Source organism: Cucurbita pepo, chromosome LG04 (genome assembly GCF_002806865.2).
Source record: "Cucurbita pepo subsp. pepo cultivar mu-cu-16 chromosome LG04, ASM280686v2, whole genome shotgun sequence".
Taxonomy (NCBI): Eukaryota; Viridiplantae; Streptophyta; class Magnoliopsida; order Cucurbitales; family Cucurbitaceae; genus Cucurbita; species Cucurbita pepo.
In genome coordinates, this window is record NC_036641.1 from 6360205 (window position 1) to 6379496 (window position 19292).

The 19292-nt window shown below is 34.6% G+C and overlaps 2 protein-coding genes across 4 annotated transcripts; both read right to left on the reverse strand.

The window, feature by feature from the left end:
- On the reverse strand, positions 1 to 4913 carry LOC111792401 (mechanosensitive ion channel protein 6-like). The gene is made up of 5 exons (XM_023673825.1): positions 2909 to 4913; positions 2494 to 2617; positions 1670 to 1963; positions 1378 to 1580; positions 1 to 769 (listed from the first exon to the last, which is right to left on the reverse strand). The coding sequence occupies exons 1-5, from the start codon at positions 4870 to 4872 to the stop codon at positions 550 to 552; spliced, it is 2805 nt and encodes a 934-aa protein (XP_023529593.1). The 5' UTR covers positions 4873 to 4913; the 3' UTR covers positions 1 to 549.
- Positions 4914 to 6578: 1665 nt separating this feature from the next.
- LOC111792429 (serine/threonine-protein kinase STY46) lies at positions 6579 to 13164 on the reverse strand. Of its 3 annotated transcripts, none has more exons than XM_023673889.1 (16): positions 12829 to 13164; positions 12182 to 12296; positions 11332 to 11429; positions 11048 to 11167; positions 10722 to 10776; positions 10283 to 10393; positions 9882 to 9932; positions 9555 to 9724; positions 9355 to 9462; positions 8768 to 8841; positions 8481 to 8656; positions 8177 to 8272; positions 7758 to 7838; positions 7593 to 7646; positions 7353 to 7487; positions 6579 to 6827 (listed from the first exon to the last, which is right to left on the reverse strand). In XM_023673889.1, exons 1-16 carry the CDS (start codon positions 13023 to 13025, stop codon positions 6750 to 6752), a joined length of 1719 nt encoding a protein of 572 aa, XP_023529657.1. In that variant the 5' UTR covers positions 13026 to 13164; the 3' UTR covers positions 6579 to 6749. The 3 variants fall into 3 exon arrangements, 2 of the variants coding, with proteins under 2 accessions (XP_023529657.1, XP_023529656.1); XM_023673888.1 differs by having other exon boundaries at positions 9888 to 9932; positions 12829 to 13140; XR_002814795.1 differs by lacking the exons at positions 6579 to 6827; positions 7353 to 7487 and having other exon boundaries at positions 7612 to 7646; positions 7758 to 7854; positions 12829 to 13140.
- Positions 13165 to 19292: the final 6128 nt, after the last annotated feature.

Sequence of the window (19292 nt, forward strand, 5' to 3'; positions counted from 1 at the left end):
TACTAACAATAGGCTCGGGCGGTCACAATTATTATTCCAAGATATCTCTATAATGTACCTGTATTATCTTCTCCTTTCATATAGGTACATAAAATGAAGGACACATATAGTTCATGAGTGCCTTCTTGCAAACACTTTACAATTTGACATGGATATAAACACCTGAGTTCCTAACAAAAGGATAAGTATCTATTGTACAAGTTAGTATATCAGTACTATGATGTTTTGAACATCTTCAACTAAAAACAAACTCAAACTCAAACAACTCTTGCTAATAGATAGTTCACTTCCTCTCGACTTTCTCGGTCTCTATGGACATTCTCGATCAGTGTAACGAAATATGTTTACCGATCTATCTGCGATTTGAAACACGGTCATATTTGAAAAAGGTTTCTAGAGCATTTAGTGTCTTGTCTTCTCCTCAGAAAGATGATTGGTGAATCTGTATAATGTATTTGGCATAGGCATAGCAGGAAAAACATATATCCGAGAGAGGGTGAAAGTGAAGCCTTGTTGTGTGTTGCTGTTCAACTTGCAGAGGAAGTTCGATCACGGTGGCGGGACGAGAGACGGTGTAATGTCGAACTCTTGACAGATCTTCAATACCTCTTCGACCACGACGGATCTCCGGGCCCATCTTTCCCTTATGTCTTGGTGGTTCATTGTGTGTGACAGCCAAATTGACATGGCCAATTTGTCTGCACTATCTATATCCTTCATCAAAATAATTGGGGAAGGACACCAGTGTTCTTTGTCGGATTCAATGTAACTGTAGAAGCAGCAAAACAGAAGAACAATATAGATAGTAATGACATATGTGTATGTAACGTTCCAGGCCCACCATTAGCAGATATTGTCCTATTTGGGCTTTTCCTTTCGGGCTTCCCCTCAAGGTTTTAAAACATGTTTGCTAGGGAAAGGTCTCCACACCCTTATAAAGGGTGTTTCGTTCTCCTCCCCAACCAATGTGGAATATCACAATCCACCCCCCTTCAGAGCCCAGCGTCCTCGCTAGCACTCGTTCCTTTCTCCGATCGATGTGGGACCCTCACCAAATCCATCCCCTTCGGAGCCTAGCGTCCTTACTAGCACGCCGTCTCGAGTCTACTCCCCTTCGGGGAACAACCTCCTAGTTGGCGCATCGCCCGGTGTCTGGCTTTGATACCATTTGTAACGACCCAGGCCCACCGCTAACAGATATTGTCCTCTTTGGGCTTTCCCTCAAGGCTTTAAGACGTGTCTGCTAGGAAAAGGTTTCCACACCCTTATAAAGGGTGTTTCATTCTCCTTCCCAACCAACGTGGGATATCACAGTCTATGTCTATGTCACACAGGCAGGAAGCAATGTTATATTCTTTTACATTACAGCTAACATACCTTATGATTCTCTGTTTCATGGCCGTAATTTTCTCAAGTGGCGTCATTATATGGACACAGATTTCAATAAATTCGCCCATGTCGGGACTACGGTAGTGGTTGTGGATCACTTTGGTTGCAAGAACACTATTTGGGACAATAATCTTCAGGTTGTCGTGTCTCAAGAACACAGTAGTCAAGATGTTCATTTCCTCTACAACCATCTACACTTTCATTGGGATGGTAATATAAGGTCCAAGGTTCAGAAGAACAATAGTTATGTTATGTTAAAAAGCAAAACAAATGAGCACACCTGAATATCATCGATTTCACATCGATCTCCGACGTCGAACGGATGCATGACAAACAAGAAGATGATTGCTTCAAATATGTTCTTTAGAGTGTTCCCAAAAATGAATGCCACAAGCACTATTTGAGAACTAATGTAGAGGATGACTTTTCTGGAGGCAATTCCTAGTAATATAATCCATAAAACTATTATAAAGATGCTGAATATGACATTCACCACAAGGCCAAGTCTCTCAACAGCTGTTTTGGTATCATTCAGTGTTAAAGAAAGGGCTCTACGTTCTCTGAAGGCATTGACCTGGAAAAGAAGGATGTATCGTGATGTCAAATATAGGAGGCGAAAATGCTAAAACACTAAAACACGAAAACACTAGATTCGGAACAGACTGAACAGTATGTTGAGGATTGTTGGGAGAGGAGTCCCACCACCGCTAATTAAGGGGTTGATCATGAGTTTATAAGTAAGGAATACTATCTCCATTGGTACGAGGCCTTTTGGGAGAAACCAAAGCCAAAGCCATGAGAGCTTATACTCAAAGTGGACAATATCATACCATTGTGGAGGGTCGTGATTCCTAAACAGTACTTCAGACCTGACATTTGAACCGTTTTGAGGCATAATTTCAGGCAGCTCATTAAAATTTCTGGCTACAATGGTTTTCATCATCTGAATGTAGAACTGAATTTCCCAACTAAATTCAGAGCAGATAGCACTCAATGGCAGCCACTTCGTTATCTAAAAACTTCATTTACTAGTAGTAATGACAATGGCACTAACAAAAGAGAAGGAACAAGGAACGTTTTCTGAAACCAGTTCTGCATTCTTACCACCCAATTTTTCAAGGCAGACTTGCTTATCCTCCGGGTCTCAGTTGCTCCCTCAAAGCGACTAAGTGTTTTAAGAACCTCTTCTTCTTTCATGAACCGCATCAAGTCGTCCAGGTATATGTACCTGCAATCATTTTGAAAGAACTACGTTATGCGACTATCGTGAACAAATCTTTAGGGACCTATTAAACACTTCTTAAAGTTTAGGAACCTATTAAACACTTCTTAAAGTTTAGGAACCAAATAGATATAAGCATGAAAGTTCAGGAACTAAACTTTAAATTGAACCTAAAATATTCGGTGCAAAACTTCTAGTGCTTCCATTAGAGCCTAATGGTTCCCTACTACTATGAGGGTTGGTCTCAAAGGATCATATACACACAAAGGAAGCAGAATATGAATGAAAACGACATACTTGAACCCGGGCCGAGCCACGTTCTGAAAAATCTTCTTAGCAGCAGCCTTTGCCTCGCGTTCACTTTTGATCTCGGTAGTAGTAGATTCATCATCAAGAGACGGCCCCTGTATCTGCTCATCCAGTGTGGTAATACTTCCATATCTAACTATTTTCAGCAACCTCTTCATATTCCAAGCAGATACATTCTTCGAAGTTAGCTTGTGCAAGTGGTCAATATTTATCCCTTCACTTCCATTTTTGGTAGATACCCTTGAGAGTTTGGGATCTTTTCCACGCAAACTTCTCTGGCTCGCCACATTGCTTCTTACCCTTTCACCACTCTTTATAGAAGATAAAGCTGCTGCCCTTAGATCAGGGGGTACGGGAACTCCTGCACTCTGTAGTCTTTGAACTTCATCTGCAATTTTCTTCTGTTCTTCCTCACTCTTCTGAAGCTCAATCCGTGGTGGCCCCGAAAGCGTCTCGATTACATATTGGTTAAACAACGATTCCTGAATTCGATCGAAGTATGTGCTCACATGGAAGGAAGATGCAAGCACCTTCAGCATCAGGGTCTTAGCTAGCCAAATCAATGTGCTTAACAAGAGACACACTAAACTTTTCCTCACGTAATCGAGTATATCGCTGTTGGTTTGATTCTTAACTCGCTTATCAAACAACAAATGCCAAGCGATTAGAACAAGGCCTAACCATAGACAATTCTGCACTGGCCTCTTAATCCCATAAACGAAATACAGAACCTTCTTACGCAAAAGAAAATTCCTCTCAATGAAAAATACTCCAATTCCAATCCCCCAACCAGATACCAATCGCCCACAAATCAGTACCAAAACCATCACCTCCCATTTCCATATACTAAATTCCCATAAGCTATTTTCTCTCAAATGGCGAATAGAAAGTGTGCAAACTAAAGCAGCAGTGATTAGAAACAAACTGATCCATTGAAGCACAGTTAGAGCATCGAGCTTACCCCTTCTGAAATCGTCTGGAAAATCCTCCTCCAGAAAAGGGTCGTCCTCCTCATCGTCAGTCCTGCCGAGAAACCCTGATCGGAGCTGTCCCGATTTGTTAACGAGGCCGGAGAGACGGTCTGGTTCTGCCGGCGGATCTGTCAATCTCGACTTGCCTTTAGCCTTCAGCAAATGAGATTTCCTATGCAACGAAAGAGTGCTCTGAAAAGACAAGTTAGATGCGCTTCTCATAGCTTCAGCAACAGAGTCGTTCTGAACACCAGAGATGGAAGATCCGCCATGTTCATGGTGCGATTGATGCCATGACGGCTGACCTCTTTTGCTCTCTTCTTGCATTTCACGGAACTCTTTATACCGCCGTCGAACCGATTCATTGCTCGATATTTCAGTCGAGTCATGTTGAAACGAAACTTTAAGATCCTTCGAAGCCCGACTCAACGGCGAGTCCATCATCGGAGTTTTAGTCCTATCAAGCCGCAACTCCTCCATTTCCAGATCCAAATCCAAAGTCGTTTCGCCTCTAACTTTCTGCTTATGAAGAAAATCACCAATCAGCTTCGTCGGCGGATCATCCGTACCATTCCCACGCCTCACAAATTCAAATCCCTCATTTCTATCACCACTATCACTCGCTCTCGCACCACTAGCCCAACTCGCACTACCTCCAGTTCCAATTCCATCATTATTACTCCAGAAGTCATACCTAGATTCCCGCCAAACCTTCCCGCCATAGCCGGCAGACTCCTGCGATCTTGAGACAGCCGAAGAACCGCCATCATCGACCTTGAGAATGACCTCATTGTGTCCAGAAGGTTCGCCGTCGTTGGCTGGTCGACGAACCTTATGGCGATTATGCTGATCAGAAGGTTGGTGATCGAGAAGAATGGGGAGCTCCTCCTGATTGATTTCGCTTCCAGCTCCGCCGGCAGAAATCTTCCTGGAATGCTTGAAAGGTCCATTGGGTTTGAGAGATTTCTTGAAGGAATCCATGAGTGATCGAGGAGGAGGGAAGAGGGATTTGAAAAAGGAGTACAAATGGTGGGCGAGAGATTTGCATGGGGGATTTTAGTTTTTATTGTTGCTTCCAATTTCAAACAAATAAACAATAATATAATGCATACACCACAAACAAATAATTTCGTTATGTAACGTCTTAACTGCCCATGCTTTCCATTTGGCTTATATATATATATATATATATATATATATATATATATATATATATATATATTCTAATTCAATATTTTTATAATTAAATTACAATAAAAAAACATCCCGACCTTTCTCGTTTTATTTTTTCAAAAGTTGTAATATTAATATTTCATAAATGTTTAAAAAACGGAGTCTAAATTTGTTGATTTGTAGTGTTTGCCGCAATTGAACGTGAAAGAAAAGTGTTTCACTGTAACAGACTTTCAATTTCTATTAAAATAATTTATTTGAAACGTTTGTGAAAAATTAAGTATAATTTATTCATCTTAGCTTTCTTTGGCTTGGATCACTCTTATATTTGTAGCGTTTGTGATCAGCTCACTCAATTGTAAGCAACACGACATAACCAACGATTAAGGAGGGGTTACTTCTAGTGTATCTCTCTTGCTCACGACATGCTATGGTGCCCCGATGTCACTCAATTGTAAGCAACACGACATAACCAACGATTAAAGAGGGGTTACTTCTAGTGTATCTCTCTTGCTCACGACATGCTATGGTGCCCGGATGTGGGTAGTAATGGTTAGAGTTTGTATCATTACGAAACAACAACCGCATCTAAATTTGATCTATCGACGACGATAATTCATTCGTAAAAAAAAGTTTCAACAAGTCTTATATGCATTATTTTTTATTAGGTATTTGCTAAAACACACCTTCCTAAATTTAAGGTTTTGTAAATTTGATTAATTTTTAATCTAAAATACCCGAATTTTTTTATTGAATTTTAAAAGTTTCAAAATAGGTACATGGAATAAGTTATAATTATCTCTAAATTTCAAATTTTCTTTATTTATTTATTTATTTATTCAAATTTTTTGGTTTAATACATTTTAATTCTTAAAAAGATCTAAGTTTGATTATGAATTTTTTATTTTTTACTTTCATTTTCCAAATTCTAATAAACCGTGAAAAAGATCCGTGATACAAAAATACAAATCAACCGACTTACATGTCTCTCTCAACATTGAGGATGAGAACCCATCATTTTCCAAATTCTAAATAAACCAAAAGAATGGCTCATTAACCGACTTACATGCCTCTCTCAACATTGAGGATGAGAACCCATCATTTCCCAAATTCTAAATAAACCAAAAGAATGGCTCATTAGCTAGCCCGACTAATGGGTCATAGGAGCAAATGAGCAATCTATTTTGAGTCAAGTCAAGGAGTGTTTTTCTCGAATGAAAACATCAATCTATCGTTAGAGTGGGTTTCTTCATAATATGGCTTTCAAATTTAGTTCCGAACCGATGAGTATATATATAAAAAGAATGGAGAACAATGGCCTAGATGATATTCATAGATGAAACTTCCAGAAAAAGACCTTGCGGAGAAAAGTAAAAAGCTGTATAAAAGTGTTTCTAAAAATTCTTATTATAAAAGCAGCTGCGAATCATCACAACTATCAACAGTTTAATGGAAGAAATGAGGGAAAGAAAAAAAAAAAAAAAAAAAAAAAAAAAAAAAAAAAAAAAAAAAAAAAAAAAAANTTCGGCAGTGGGGTAAAATAATTAATCGGTTAGAAAAATTGATAGGAGAAAAAAAAAATGAAGGAAAGTAAAAGAAGTGAGGGCAAATTTACTATACATAGTGATGATGACGACGGCGACTGTAAAATTGGCAACGCTCTTTCCTTCTCTTCTTTTCACTTCTCATTGATGGTTTCGTCTCAACACAGAAAGTAATCCTCCACTCTTCTCCTTCCGTCGTTCATCGCCATCTTCTGCAACCTGAAAACAAAATATTAATGGAAACTTTCTTGGATATGATAATTATTAAACTATGACAATTAGAAGAAATCAATTTCTATGGCTCAATTTGGTATTATACATAGATTACTTGTTAACGAAATTAAGCCATTTTTTAATATAATAGTTGAGAATGTTTGATTAATCCACCACACCTAAGAGAGTTATCTTATTTATAATTTAGCACTAAATATCTTAACTGATAAAATCAAGAATTTAAAAGAACTAAATCGAAGAATATTTAAATATTAACCAATATTATTCGACAGAAACTTATCTTTCGATTATTTTAGATATTGAAAATTAAGCTTATTTATTTTTGTTATCTATTTTTTGAAAATGTTTGCAAAAAATCCCAGTCACATTTTAAAAACTAATAAATGTGGGTTTTTAAAACCATAAACACAATTTTCAAAAATAAATAACCTAATAGTATTAATATTAAACAAAGGAAACATTCTTTTTTAAGTAAATATAAAACTGTAGACAAGCAAATATAGAACTTACTTCCTTAGTTATCTGCAACAAAATGTCGATAATTTCAGAGAAGTCAGGCCGGCATGAGGGGTCTTGTTGCCAGCATTTTTCCAGCAACTCAGCCAGCTTCGGATTAGTGTGCTTTGGAATAATAGGCCGTAAGCCCTGAAAAAAACATACATGACCGATTAGACTATTAATTTATGGAAGTAATATGCTTCTTTTTCTCTTTCAGGAAGCCATTGGAGCACTTAATGCATAAAATTGTACCTTTTGTACCACTCCGACTGCAGCTTGTAATGGGGTTAGGAATTCATAGGGTAGCTAGCAAGCAAAACAGACGGCCATCATTTATAGGAAAGGAAAAAAATAAAAAGCTAGGAACTATGTTGCTGGGAGAGGGAGAAATGGTGGATCGCCATTTATTTGTTGTACCTTTCCAGTAAGCAGCTCCCACAAGACAATTGCAAAACTGAAAACATCAGCCTTGTGATCATAGGGTTTGTGTTCAATAACCTTCAATACGAAGTAACTGGAGTAAGAAGATGACAATATGAGTTTACTATTTATTTCCGAAAACTTTCAGCTAGTTTTTGTAGAACGAATGACTACTTGGTAGTAGCAATATACCAATTTGATTAGAATCACAGCAGCCAGAATATTCAGATGATAACAGGCTAACAGTGTTCGGTGTGCACGGGATTGAAGGTTAGTTTCTATAACTCGAGTACCAAAACCCAAATATATTAGAGGATGTAATCTGTGGTTTGTGCCAAATAACATGATAGAGTGGAATGGGATAATGCCAGGTCCTACAGTTAACATATTAAGTCTCCATATTCCCATGAATATACCTCAGGAGCCATCCACCGATATGTCCCAGTTTCTGCAGTCATGACTCCTGATTGAGCTTTCACTCTGGCGACGCCGAAATCAGCAACCTTGACAACCTGTAGGGTAAGGTGGTGTGAGAGAGATGCACATATTCAGAATAACAAAACAAATTGAGTTTCAATTATACAATTTACACATACAACTCCATCTACAATTATCAAGCTTTTGAATCTAGAGAAATTTGCAACAACCCATATAAAGGAATAACATCGAGTGCAGCATGCATGACATCAAAATGAAAGACCGGAAAGGAATTGTTCTTACTTCATTTTCATCCATCAGAAGATTGGCAGCCTTGAGATCTCTGTGAATGATGTTATTTTGGTGCAAGTAGTTCATTCCCTTGGAAACATCAATGGCAACCTTGAGCAAGGATGGAAGCCTAAAAGTGCCCTTTTGTTTATGTAGATAGTCATAGACACTACCACCAGACATAAATTCTGAAGTGAAGAAATAGAAAAATGGCTTCAGATTAACCCCAATAACTAATGTATGCTGGTTTTTTCAGTGCAATAGGGTTGGAAGAAAATTTAGGGAAATATTCGATTCACCTGTTACTATGCACAAGCTTGGAGGTTTAGTACATGCACCTATAAACTGTACGACATTCTTATGCCTGACTTTTCTGCGAGTCACAAAAAAGAAAAAGTTCATCAAGGTTAATAATAACATGGAACTCAGCATAAAGCAGGCTAGCTCAACTTCTCCACACATCACTAGAATGAGAAAGTGAGAAAAGACATTGAAAAAAAGGAAAGCAAAAGAAGAGTACTTTGGAGGGATATTTATTTTCAAAAAACAAATTCATCAATGACAGATATTAACTTGATGTGACAAGTAGTAGCTAATGAAGCGTTCAAGAGCACTAATTATAACTGGAACCAGATATTCTGTCAATTATACACTTCCCTCCATTTCAAAATCTGCGTATCAAAATTGTAAACCATCCCTTATGTTCCTTGCTTTCATTCCTCTCCAATCAGGAAACGATTGGATCCATTTCAATCACAAAATGAGAGGAACTTATTGACCTCAAAGAAATGATAATTCCAAAGTCATGAATGCTAAGAAAACCAATCAAAATCAGCATAAAATATATGTTAGATTATGAATAACAGATTAACAATATCTGACCTACCTCATAATGTACACCTCCTGGGCAAACTCACTTTGCATATCTGAATCTACGCGTTCAGGTTTAAGGACTTTAATAGCGACTTCCTGACTGCAGTATGTACCTTTATACCTGGTTTTGTTGACAATGATATTTAGGCTTTACATAAAATTGTACCAAACATATACACATAAGAGAGACATGGGGAAACAATTCGGACTTACAGATCTCCATATGATCCAGATGCAACTTTATGCTCAAACTTCAGATGTCTAGGATTAATTTCCCATACATCAGTCCCATCCGTGGGAATTTCCACACGATCAGGATCAGGTTTAATTGATATATCTCGTTCCCTTATTGAAAAGGATTTATGATTTGGCCAAGCCTTCCTCTGAAAAGAAAAAAAAAAAAAAAAAAAAAAAAAAAAAAGGAATTCCAAAGAGAGAGAAAAACATTGTCTACATGAGTTGACAGGGCAAATAATCATAAAAGAAATTGGAATCTAGATGCACTATGTTGATGTAACCAATGATTAGATAAGGAGCAACCTCAACCTGTAAGACTTCCTTCTCTATCGCAGTCTTCAATCGCTCTGTTTCCTGTTTCAATTGCCAAAATAAAGATGAGATTTGAGCATTAGTTAAAATTACAGCTTGTATGTACAGTATAGAAAACTATCCAAAACCACAGTTATCCTTACCTTCCCACAACATTAGGAAAGGACGAATATTAGAGGTTACACATTTATTGGCACCTATATATTGCTATACATTAAAAGAGGTGGACTTCCCTTAACATTTTCACAATCGAAGCTCAAGGTTTAAGCACAGATAGGCCTTTCTGTAAGGGAAAGGAAGAGAGCAGACCAATATGCCTTCTTACCTATATTTTCCTTTCACTTTGGAAAGAGAAAATAGAAAAGAGAAACTACATTACGGCTCAAATATACCTCATAGGGCCAACCATCAACTACAAAAACGTCCAAGGAGTAACCATCAACAGTGGAAAATGCATGTGCCTCCTGGATGTTCAGCCCAATCTCCGCAAGCAAGGAAGTCAACTAAAAATATACAAAAAGAAGCTGCAGCTCAGCACAGTAAAAGATGTCAAGGTAAGAGATTCTGAAACTGGTTCACACGCTTTATATGACTAGTCATTAGCAAGGACCAGTTTCAAAAGTACCTATTGATAAGAGCTTCATTGTAAGATCAACTAAGAATGCTGCCCTTTATTACTGAATTAATGGACATGACTGGCTTTCATAAAAGAGGTTAACATAGTGCCTAAACTAGTAACTCATTGACAGGACCAAAGGTGACTAGCATAAGAATACCATGTGCCTAACATACACACATACTCTGAAGAGGAACCAAGTGTATGTGAGATACCTGACTGAGAAGTTTTGGCTTGTCATCCGTAGAGAAAGTTATTTCATGCATCGGCCTACATTATTTACCAAACCAATAGAGAAATAAACGTCAATCAAATGCAGATACCTTCGATGGAATGAGGAAAAAGTGATCAAGTTATAAAAAACAGTTAAGTTTCAATAAATGATATTTCCTCTCACAGAATTACCTGTACATGTATGAAACAGATGGACCTTTTAAAACGAATCAGATCATTTGAAGTCAATAATTAAATAATTAAAAAAAACAATAAATTCAGTAAAACTATACTTGTTTGATTCATTATGGAAGGGAACAGTGATTACCGGAAAGATTGTGTTTTGGCATGTACGGAATGATCAACCTCCTGATCCTGAGCGTTATTAGCTTCAAGGGCGAGGGCTTCAAGGTTGGGAGATGACCCAAAGGCAGGTGGTGGATGTATGCTAACAAATTATAAAACCATCCGAAGATTCCATACGTTAATAAAAAGATAATAAATATTAAATCAACACTGACAGTAATCAAACACGATAACATTGCATAAAGTTAACATAATCAGAGACTACTGACAGTAATCATACAAGAATATAAAGACATAAAAGCATACCTCTGCCTGCTCGGTAAATTTGAAGAATTATGATCAGTGTCTTTTACAGGACAGGAAGCAGCAAAATCAGCTGAATTCCCATCAGAAATGGCTTGGACCTAGAGGAGTGTGATTGATAATATTAATTTACTGAAGATGCACCAAAGGAGAGTAAGGTGGGAAAATAAAAATGCCCTCACATGTAACTATTAGCAATCCTTTAGAATATAAATTTTAAATCACGAAATGAAAGCAAATAAGTGACATCGATTCCAGATAAGCGTTTAAATTCTAAATGAAACAAAACTTCCTAACTCAATCATAAAGAAAACTTACAAAGATCAACAGCCATATGGATTTTTTTTCAAAAAATAAAAACACGGACACTATGTGAAAAATTCAGCCCAAGAAATTTGCAGCAGAACTTCAGAAGTCGAAGATTACAATAACAATTTAATTGGCCTAGTGGTCTAGAATGCTGGTTTGCATGCTTCAAAATGCCTAGATTCAATTGCTTTATTTATCTTTGTTAACGTAAACACTAACATTCCATATTAATGACTTACCCAACCAGTCATAAGGTGAAAGCACAGTAGATGAATCAATTTAACCTATTGTATGATTACTATTATTTTTTCCTAATTTGCAATAAGACCGATAGAAAATAAACGGTGTTCCATCCATTACAAAAAAGAAATGACCAAACAATCTGATAACTGTTGGTCGTTCATCAATGACCAGAAAACGTTCTATGCAGGATATATACCATCCAGTAATCCAGTTCTAAACAACAAAATGCACATAACACTACGTTCTTGACGTGTCATGATTGGAGAAAGGGGAAAAAGGGAAAGCGCTCAATGACGCTCACCTGCACTAGGCGAACTTCAATTGCAGGTCGATTTGCAGGATCATGAGCACATTGCAATAATCTTTTATGCATGAGAACATCTTCTGCCCTCTCCACATTTACATCGAGAGCATATCTGCAGAGCATTGAATCTAATTGATCAACTATTTGTCAACCGAACGAGGCGAAGAAAAAGAATACGGGATACACAAAGACTAAACGGCTAAATTCAGGAAGTGTTGAGGACGACCACAACTTGCATTGCAAACAGAAGCAATAAAGCAAAAAAGAAATTCCAAAGCAAACTAACATCGAATCGGTTAATTCAAGAGAGCAAGAAAACAACTGTCGACTCGCCAATATCAATAACACAATCCGCTCGTCTCCACTCCAAAACTGAAAACCTGATCCGATTCTAATCCAATAATAATGATAAAAATAAAAAATAAAAAATAAAAATCCAAATAAACATGCAAAAACAACATTGATTACCAACACAAACGAAAATACATCGCAATCCAGAAATCAACAACCGTCAAACCAGCACGCAAACAACGGATTGAAGAAAAACGAGAATCTCGATGAGGAAAATGCGATAAACAAGTCAAAACGAAAATAAAGAAGAAATGTAGGAGAGAGTACGGAAGCAAAGAGTAGGTTAAAGATACCGAGTAGGAAGGCGATTAAAGTGAAGCCATAGTTCGTCATCGAAACCAGGCTGAAGCGTCTCCTCGTTGACGGAATCCTTGAGACGGCGAAGAACCTCATTGTAGACCTCAAACTTCTGCCTCTGTTGCCGAGACTGCGCCGGCGACAAGGAGCCGTACGCTCTACTTCCACAGCTCTCGTTATCCTCCATAACCATTAGGGAAAAATGTGGAAAGCAAAAGCCAAAGAGAATAAAATGCGACAAGCCTTCGATCTCTCTTTCTCTCTCGCTTTCGTTTACAGACGAAGGTTTTACGTGAAAAAGCAAAACAACGGTTGATTGTGAGAAAAGAAACCCAAAACCAGAACCAAAAACGGTATTTATATGAAGACACTGATTTAATAGGGCGAGTCGCGGACTCAAAACGGAAATTAATGCTTTAATTAAATTAAATATATTTTAAAAAATCACAATACAAAAGGTAAGTCCCTCAATTCTCTCTTATTTTTTTGGTAGCTAATTTTAAAAAAAAAATTAAAATTAAATATATTTACCATAAATCAATCTCCGGGGACCTTCTCTCTAAATGAATTTTTGAGTGAGAACAAAGCATGTTAAAAGGGCTCGTGTTGATCTCTAGGGATAGTTTTCACTCTTAAAAGCTACAAATGGGTAAAACAGTCACGACCTAGGTGAATGTCGGGCATAATCGATATTCCATCTGAATCTCGAGCATATAACATTACAATTTAGCATGCTAAAAGGGCTCGTATTGATCTCTAGGGATAGTTTTCACTCTTAAAAGCTACAAATGGGTAAAACAGTCACGACCTAGATGAATGTCGGGCATAATCGATATTCCATCTGAATCTCGAGCATATAACATTACAATTTAGCATGCTAAAAGGGCTCGTATTGATCTCTAGGGATAGTTTTCACTCTTAAAAGCTACAAATGGGTAAAACAGTCACGACCTAGATGAATGTCGGGCATAATCGATATTCCATCTGAATCCCGAACATAGAACATTACAATTTAGCATGTTAAAAGGGCTTGTGTTGATATGTAGGGATGGTTTTCACTCTTAAAAGCTACAAATAGGTAAAACAGTCACGACCTAGGTGAATGTCAGGCAGAATCAATATTTTATCTAAATCCCGAGCATAGAACATTACAATTTAGCATACTAAAAGGGCTCGTTTTGATTTGTAGAGATAATTTTCAGTCTTAAAAGCTACAAATACGTAAAACATTCACGACGACCTAGGTGAATGTTAGGCAGAATCGATATTCCATCTGAATCTCGAGCATAGAACATTACAATTTAGTTTTATATTTTTCAAATCTACCCTTTAAAATATTGGACGAAAATTTGAGACGTGTCTATTTTATTTTATTTTTTTATAAAAAAAAATATTTTATAAATAATTTAATTTTATTTATTTTAAAGAATTTTAATTAAACCGGTTTTGCGGAAGCGGAGGGTCAGAGCCGAGGAGGATTCTACTGCTAATCCGGCGACGCCTTTTTTCATTTTCAATTAAAGAGGAGGAAAATTGGTATGCGGGGAGGTGTACAGTTGTTACCATGAGGGCGACCACTTGGCATCTTGCTGGGCCCAAGTAGAAAATGGCTTTTTTGTAAGGGTTTTTCTGCAAAAAAACAAATAATACTATTTTCGTCCTACTTGGAGGGACGTACAATTGATGATTTTACATTTATTATTATTATTATTATTATTATTATTATTATTATTATTATTATTAAAATTTTAAATTTTAAAAGAATATTTTTGTTCTTATCTATTTTTTAAATGACATTTTAAAAGTCTTAATTAGTCAAACAAATTAAATCCTACTTTTAATTATCCCTTTTTTGGAGCATTTTTTAATTACTTTAACTTATTTTTTAATCTTAATAAAAAATTAATTAAATTTCTAAATTTGTGTTTAGAAAATCATTTTTTTTCCTAAAATTTTAATTTTTATGTAATAATTAAAATAATATTATTATAAAAAAATGATCCGATGTGTGTGGCGGATGATGGAGCAGCACGATGCGCTAGGAAGGTTTTGGATAAAACTAAATTCAATATTTATTTATTTTATTTTTTATAAATTTATAAAATAAAATAAAATAAGTGGGTCCCACTTCGGGTATTATAGATCTCTATTCTTTTCTTTAGTACTCCCACTGACATTTTACCCATTATAAATATAAATAAATAAATAAATAAATAAATTAATTAAAAATAATCCATTTGTGGGGCCCATAAACGTGGCATATTCCGTGGAGCCCACAGGTTTGGATAAGCTCGAGAGGAGGGTATCAAAAGACAGTTTTGACCCTATTGCTGAAATGTGGTGGGGCCCGGTTTTACCTCCAGAATGCTGGGAGGAAAAGTTCGTTTCCTCGAGGGTATATCCGTAGTTTCATATTCTGATTATTCTTTCTCTGTCTCTATTCCCCTCGTGAATAAATAGATTCAACTAATAATTTTAAATATTTCTCTGTCTTTATTTCAATTTTTTAATTATTTGCATTTATAATTTGATTTTCTTTAATATATCAATAAAATAATTTTTTTAAATTTATATTGGAAATAACATAAAATATTAAAGACAAAATTAAGTATTTAGCCACAAAAGAAAGCTAATAAATAATTCCCTTCGTTGCAAGGATTTAGGGATCTGAGTGATTTTATTAAAAAAAAAAAAAAAAATTAAATTATTATTATTATTTTAAATATTTTTTTAAGCAATTATTTTAGAGATAATTAAATAGGGCACGTGAGTCAACGAGCTATATAGTTGACAAAATTAGGTGCTTTAATCCCAACGAATATCCTTTTGTCATCCCAAAATTATATATTTTTTTAATATGTAATTTAATTCATTAACTTCTAAATTTAAAAAATACGCCAATTTATTGTATTTATAAATATATTTTAAATTAAATTATAATTTTTTTGGGGTAAATTTACACGCTTTAATTTTATGCCAAATAAATCATTTCATATTTATAATTTAATTTAATGTAGAATAAATATATTTGTTTGGTATTTTGTCATGAATAAAATTTATTATTATTATATTATTATTTAAATAAAGTTAACTTCAAAATATAAATAAATTTCAAAATATTCGAACAAAAATTATATTTTAATTTTTTCTCCTTCTTTCGTTTATTTGGGTTCGTTTCAGATATCTACTAGCTTTAAAAAATAACTTTTTTTTGAAAACTTGTCATATTCTCTCTGATATTTAAATAGTTCAACCTTATCCTTCTTTCGTGTCAGTTTGATCTTATAAATTTTTTATTAATTCTATTTTTTTAAAATGTATTATTATTATACATTTACCAAATAATTGGGATTAAACAAAATAATTTACCATTTAAATTAACTAGCTAAATATGAATATAAAATAATAATTATTAATTTTTAAATATATATTTGTGAAAAACTAGGAATTAAATGAGCTGGCAATGGAATCGTGATGGGATGAGAAGCTTCAATCAAAGGATAAGCAACTGTTATGGGAATCCAAGTCGGCGTCGTTTTACGAGGGCTCAATGCCACGTGGCTAGATCTAATCTGCCAGGTATTCTCGTGGGCCCACAACCAGATATCTATTTCTTTTTTGTTTTTATTAACACTTTCCAAAATTAATGGTGTGAATAAAATAATAATAATAATAAATTTAAAATTATATCTAATTTTGTGTCTAATTTTGTAATTTTACAAAAATATTAATATATCACTTAATTTCATTTTTTTTAGTATAACGCGAGATAGATAATTAACTATAATAACTAAATTCTAAATATAATTTAAAATATTAATATTAATAATTTAAGATATTATGTGAATATGAGATTAAATGTTCAAATCTGTCCAAATAAAAAAACAATAAATACATATAAATTTATTCAAGGTCGTAATTTAAATTACATCATTTTTTCGTAATTTATTTTATATTTTTTATTTTCTAAAACGTTCAAAATATTTATTTTAAAATATAGTTGCTGTGTTTATTAAAATTTTATTTGTAACAAGATAATGATAATTATTCTCCTTGAATAATACTGATTTAATATAGGTTAGTTGATAATAATATTATATGATTTGGATATATAGATCACTATCGTATTAATATTCAAAATAATTAAATTTTAATGCTAATATTAAAAATTTTAATATATAATTTTAAAATTAAAGAAAATTTTATTGATGATTTTTATTTTTTTTCCCTTAAAAGAAGTTTTATGATAATATTAAAAAATCCGAAGCATGCAAATCATGGAAGTAACCATGATTTATCCCGAGAAAACGAATCAACGGCTCAGATTGGATAATGAGAACAAGTTGATGGTGGATCGTGGGGCCACAATCCGTTCATTTATTTTGAGTTTTTAAATGAAAATTAGGGTCCTGATTTGTGGGGATTTGAGAACGGCTTTTAATTAATTAACTGATAATTAAGATTAAGAGCGGGCTGACTTATTTTTATTATTATTATTTTTTAATATTTTGGTTATCAATTAATTTATAATAAATAAGTATATATTTATTTTAATATTTTGATAATTAATGATTTATTTTGTAACAGCTCGAGTCCACTGCTAACAGATATTATCTTTTTTTAAAATTTAATCTTTCTACACTCGTTCCTCTCTCCGATCGACGTGGTCTCACAATCCACGTCATTCTAGGCCAGCAGAGTTTCTTTATCTAATCGATGTTGGATCTTACAATCCACCTCCTTTAGGGCCCAGTGTTCTCGCTGACACACTGTCCAATGTCTGGCTTCTATCCCATTTGTAACAGCTCAAGCTCATCGTTAGCAGATATTGTCTTTTTGGGCATTCCATTTTAGGGCTTAACGTCTCGCACAATCCGATCTCTTCGGATCTCAACGACGTTTCTCTCTCTAATCAATACGGGATCTCACACATTCATCCCATGAGATTCACATAGGCAAGTAGAGCTAGAAAGTTAAAAAAGAACAAAAACAAAATAATAATAAGACCACGCTATCCACGTTATCCACATGGCAGACAGTGGGAGGTGTGTGGGGGAGTGATATGGCAGGGAGATGAGGGATGACATGGCGACGACGTGGAATGTCGACATAATATGAGGTGGCAGATGGGTGGCCTTTGGAGGCAATGAAGAGCCAAAAATTAGAATGTCAGTGAAGCACGTGGGTTGGCCAGCGAGGCGGCGAGTAGTAGCCGCTGGAATCGGCGACGGAAAGCAAACGGAGTTAGTAAAGCTTGTCAGAGAAAAAAGAAAAAAAAAAGAAGAAAAAAAGAAAAAAGGCATGTTTTCAGGTAGGAATATTATAATATAACCATTTTAAATAAATAAATAATAATAATAATAAATAAATAAATAACATTATCCAAACAGAGCGCAGAAGCACGCCGTTGCATATTTTAATATTTTTAATAAAAAATATATTAGGTTAAAAATTATTTTTAGTGGATTTTATCTATGAATTTAAATTCTATAATTGATATATTATAAATTATTTAGTTTTTTCATTAATATGGCAAATTTTGAATAATTATTTTAATTAAAATCCAATTTCTAAATTTATTGTAAAAAAACCATTAATTTTTCCCGACACACAATTGAGCCTCTCCTCGAACGAAGTACACACAATTGAGCCTCCCCTGAGGTCTATAGAGCCCTCGAACAGCCCCTTCTTAATCGAGGCTCGACTGCTTCTCGAAGAAGGCTCACAACTTTTTGTTGGACACTTAATTCCATTGGTGCAACTAACTTAAGGGTGTGACTCTGATGTTATGTAAGAACAACAAATCTTCATAATGGTATGATATTGTACACTCTGAATATAAGTATTTATGTTTTTTTTTTTAATTTTCTCAAAAAAATGTCGTACCAATGATTATATATTTATTATTTATAAACTCGTGATTATCTGATTAATTAATTAATATAGGCTTCTCCAATTAAATTAACACAAAAAGATATGTTTAAATTTGAAGCTCCAATTTGAACGGAGAGACAAGTACACACCTGGCGTGATCTGGACTGTCGGAACTCCAAGATTGGGTGGGGTCACTTCATTTCTGACGTGGCATTTGGTGGTACACATGTCAAATCAAGTAGAAACGTTAATCTTCCATGGACGCTTTGAGAATTAATGACGTGGACCCCATAAGTTTCCAGTGGGACCCATGGAAATATTTGCCAATATGGCCCAACAAGATCCTAGGATTTTAAAAATGGCCCCATCAAGACTTATTATTATTATTATTATTTAATGAAATTAATTAGAGTTTATATATATATATATATATATTTATTTATTTATTTATTTTAATTCTATTAAAGAAATTTCAACAATGTGAACAATTTATTTTTCATTTTTGTTTTTTTTAAATAATGTAAAACTACTATTTTTTCTAATTTCTTATTATTTAATATTTAAAAATTCATTAAAAAAAATTGGT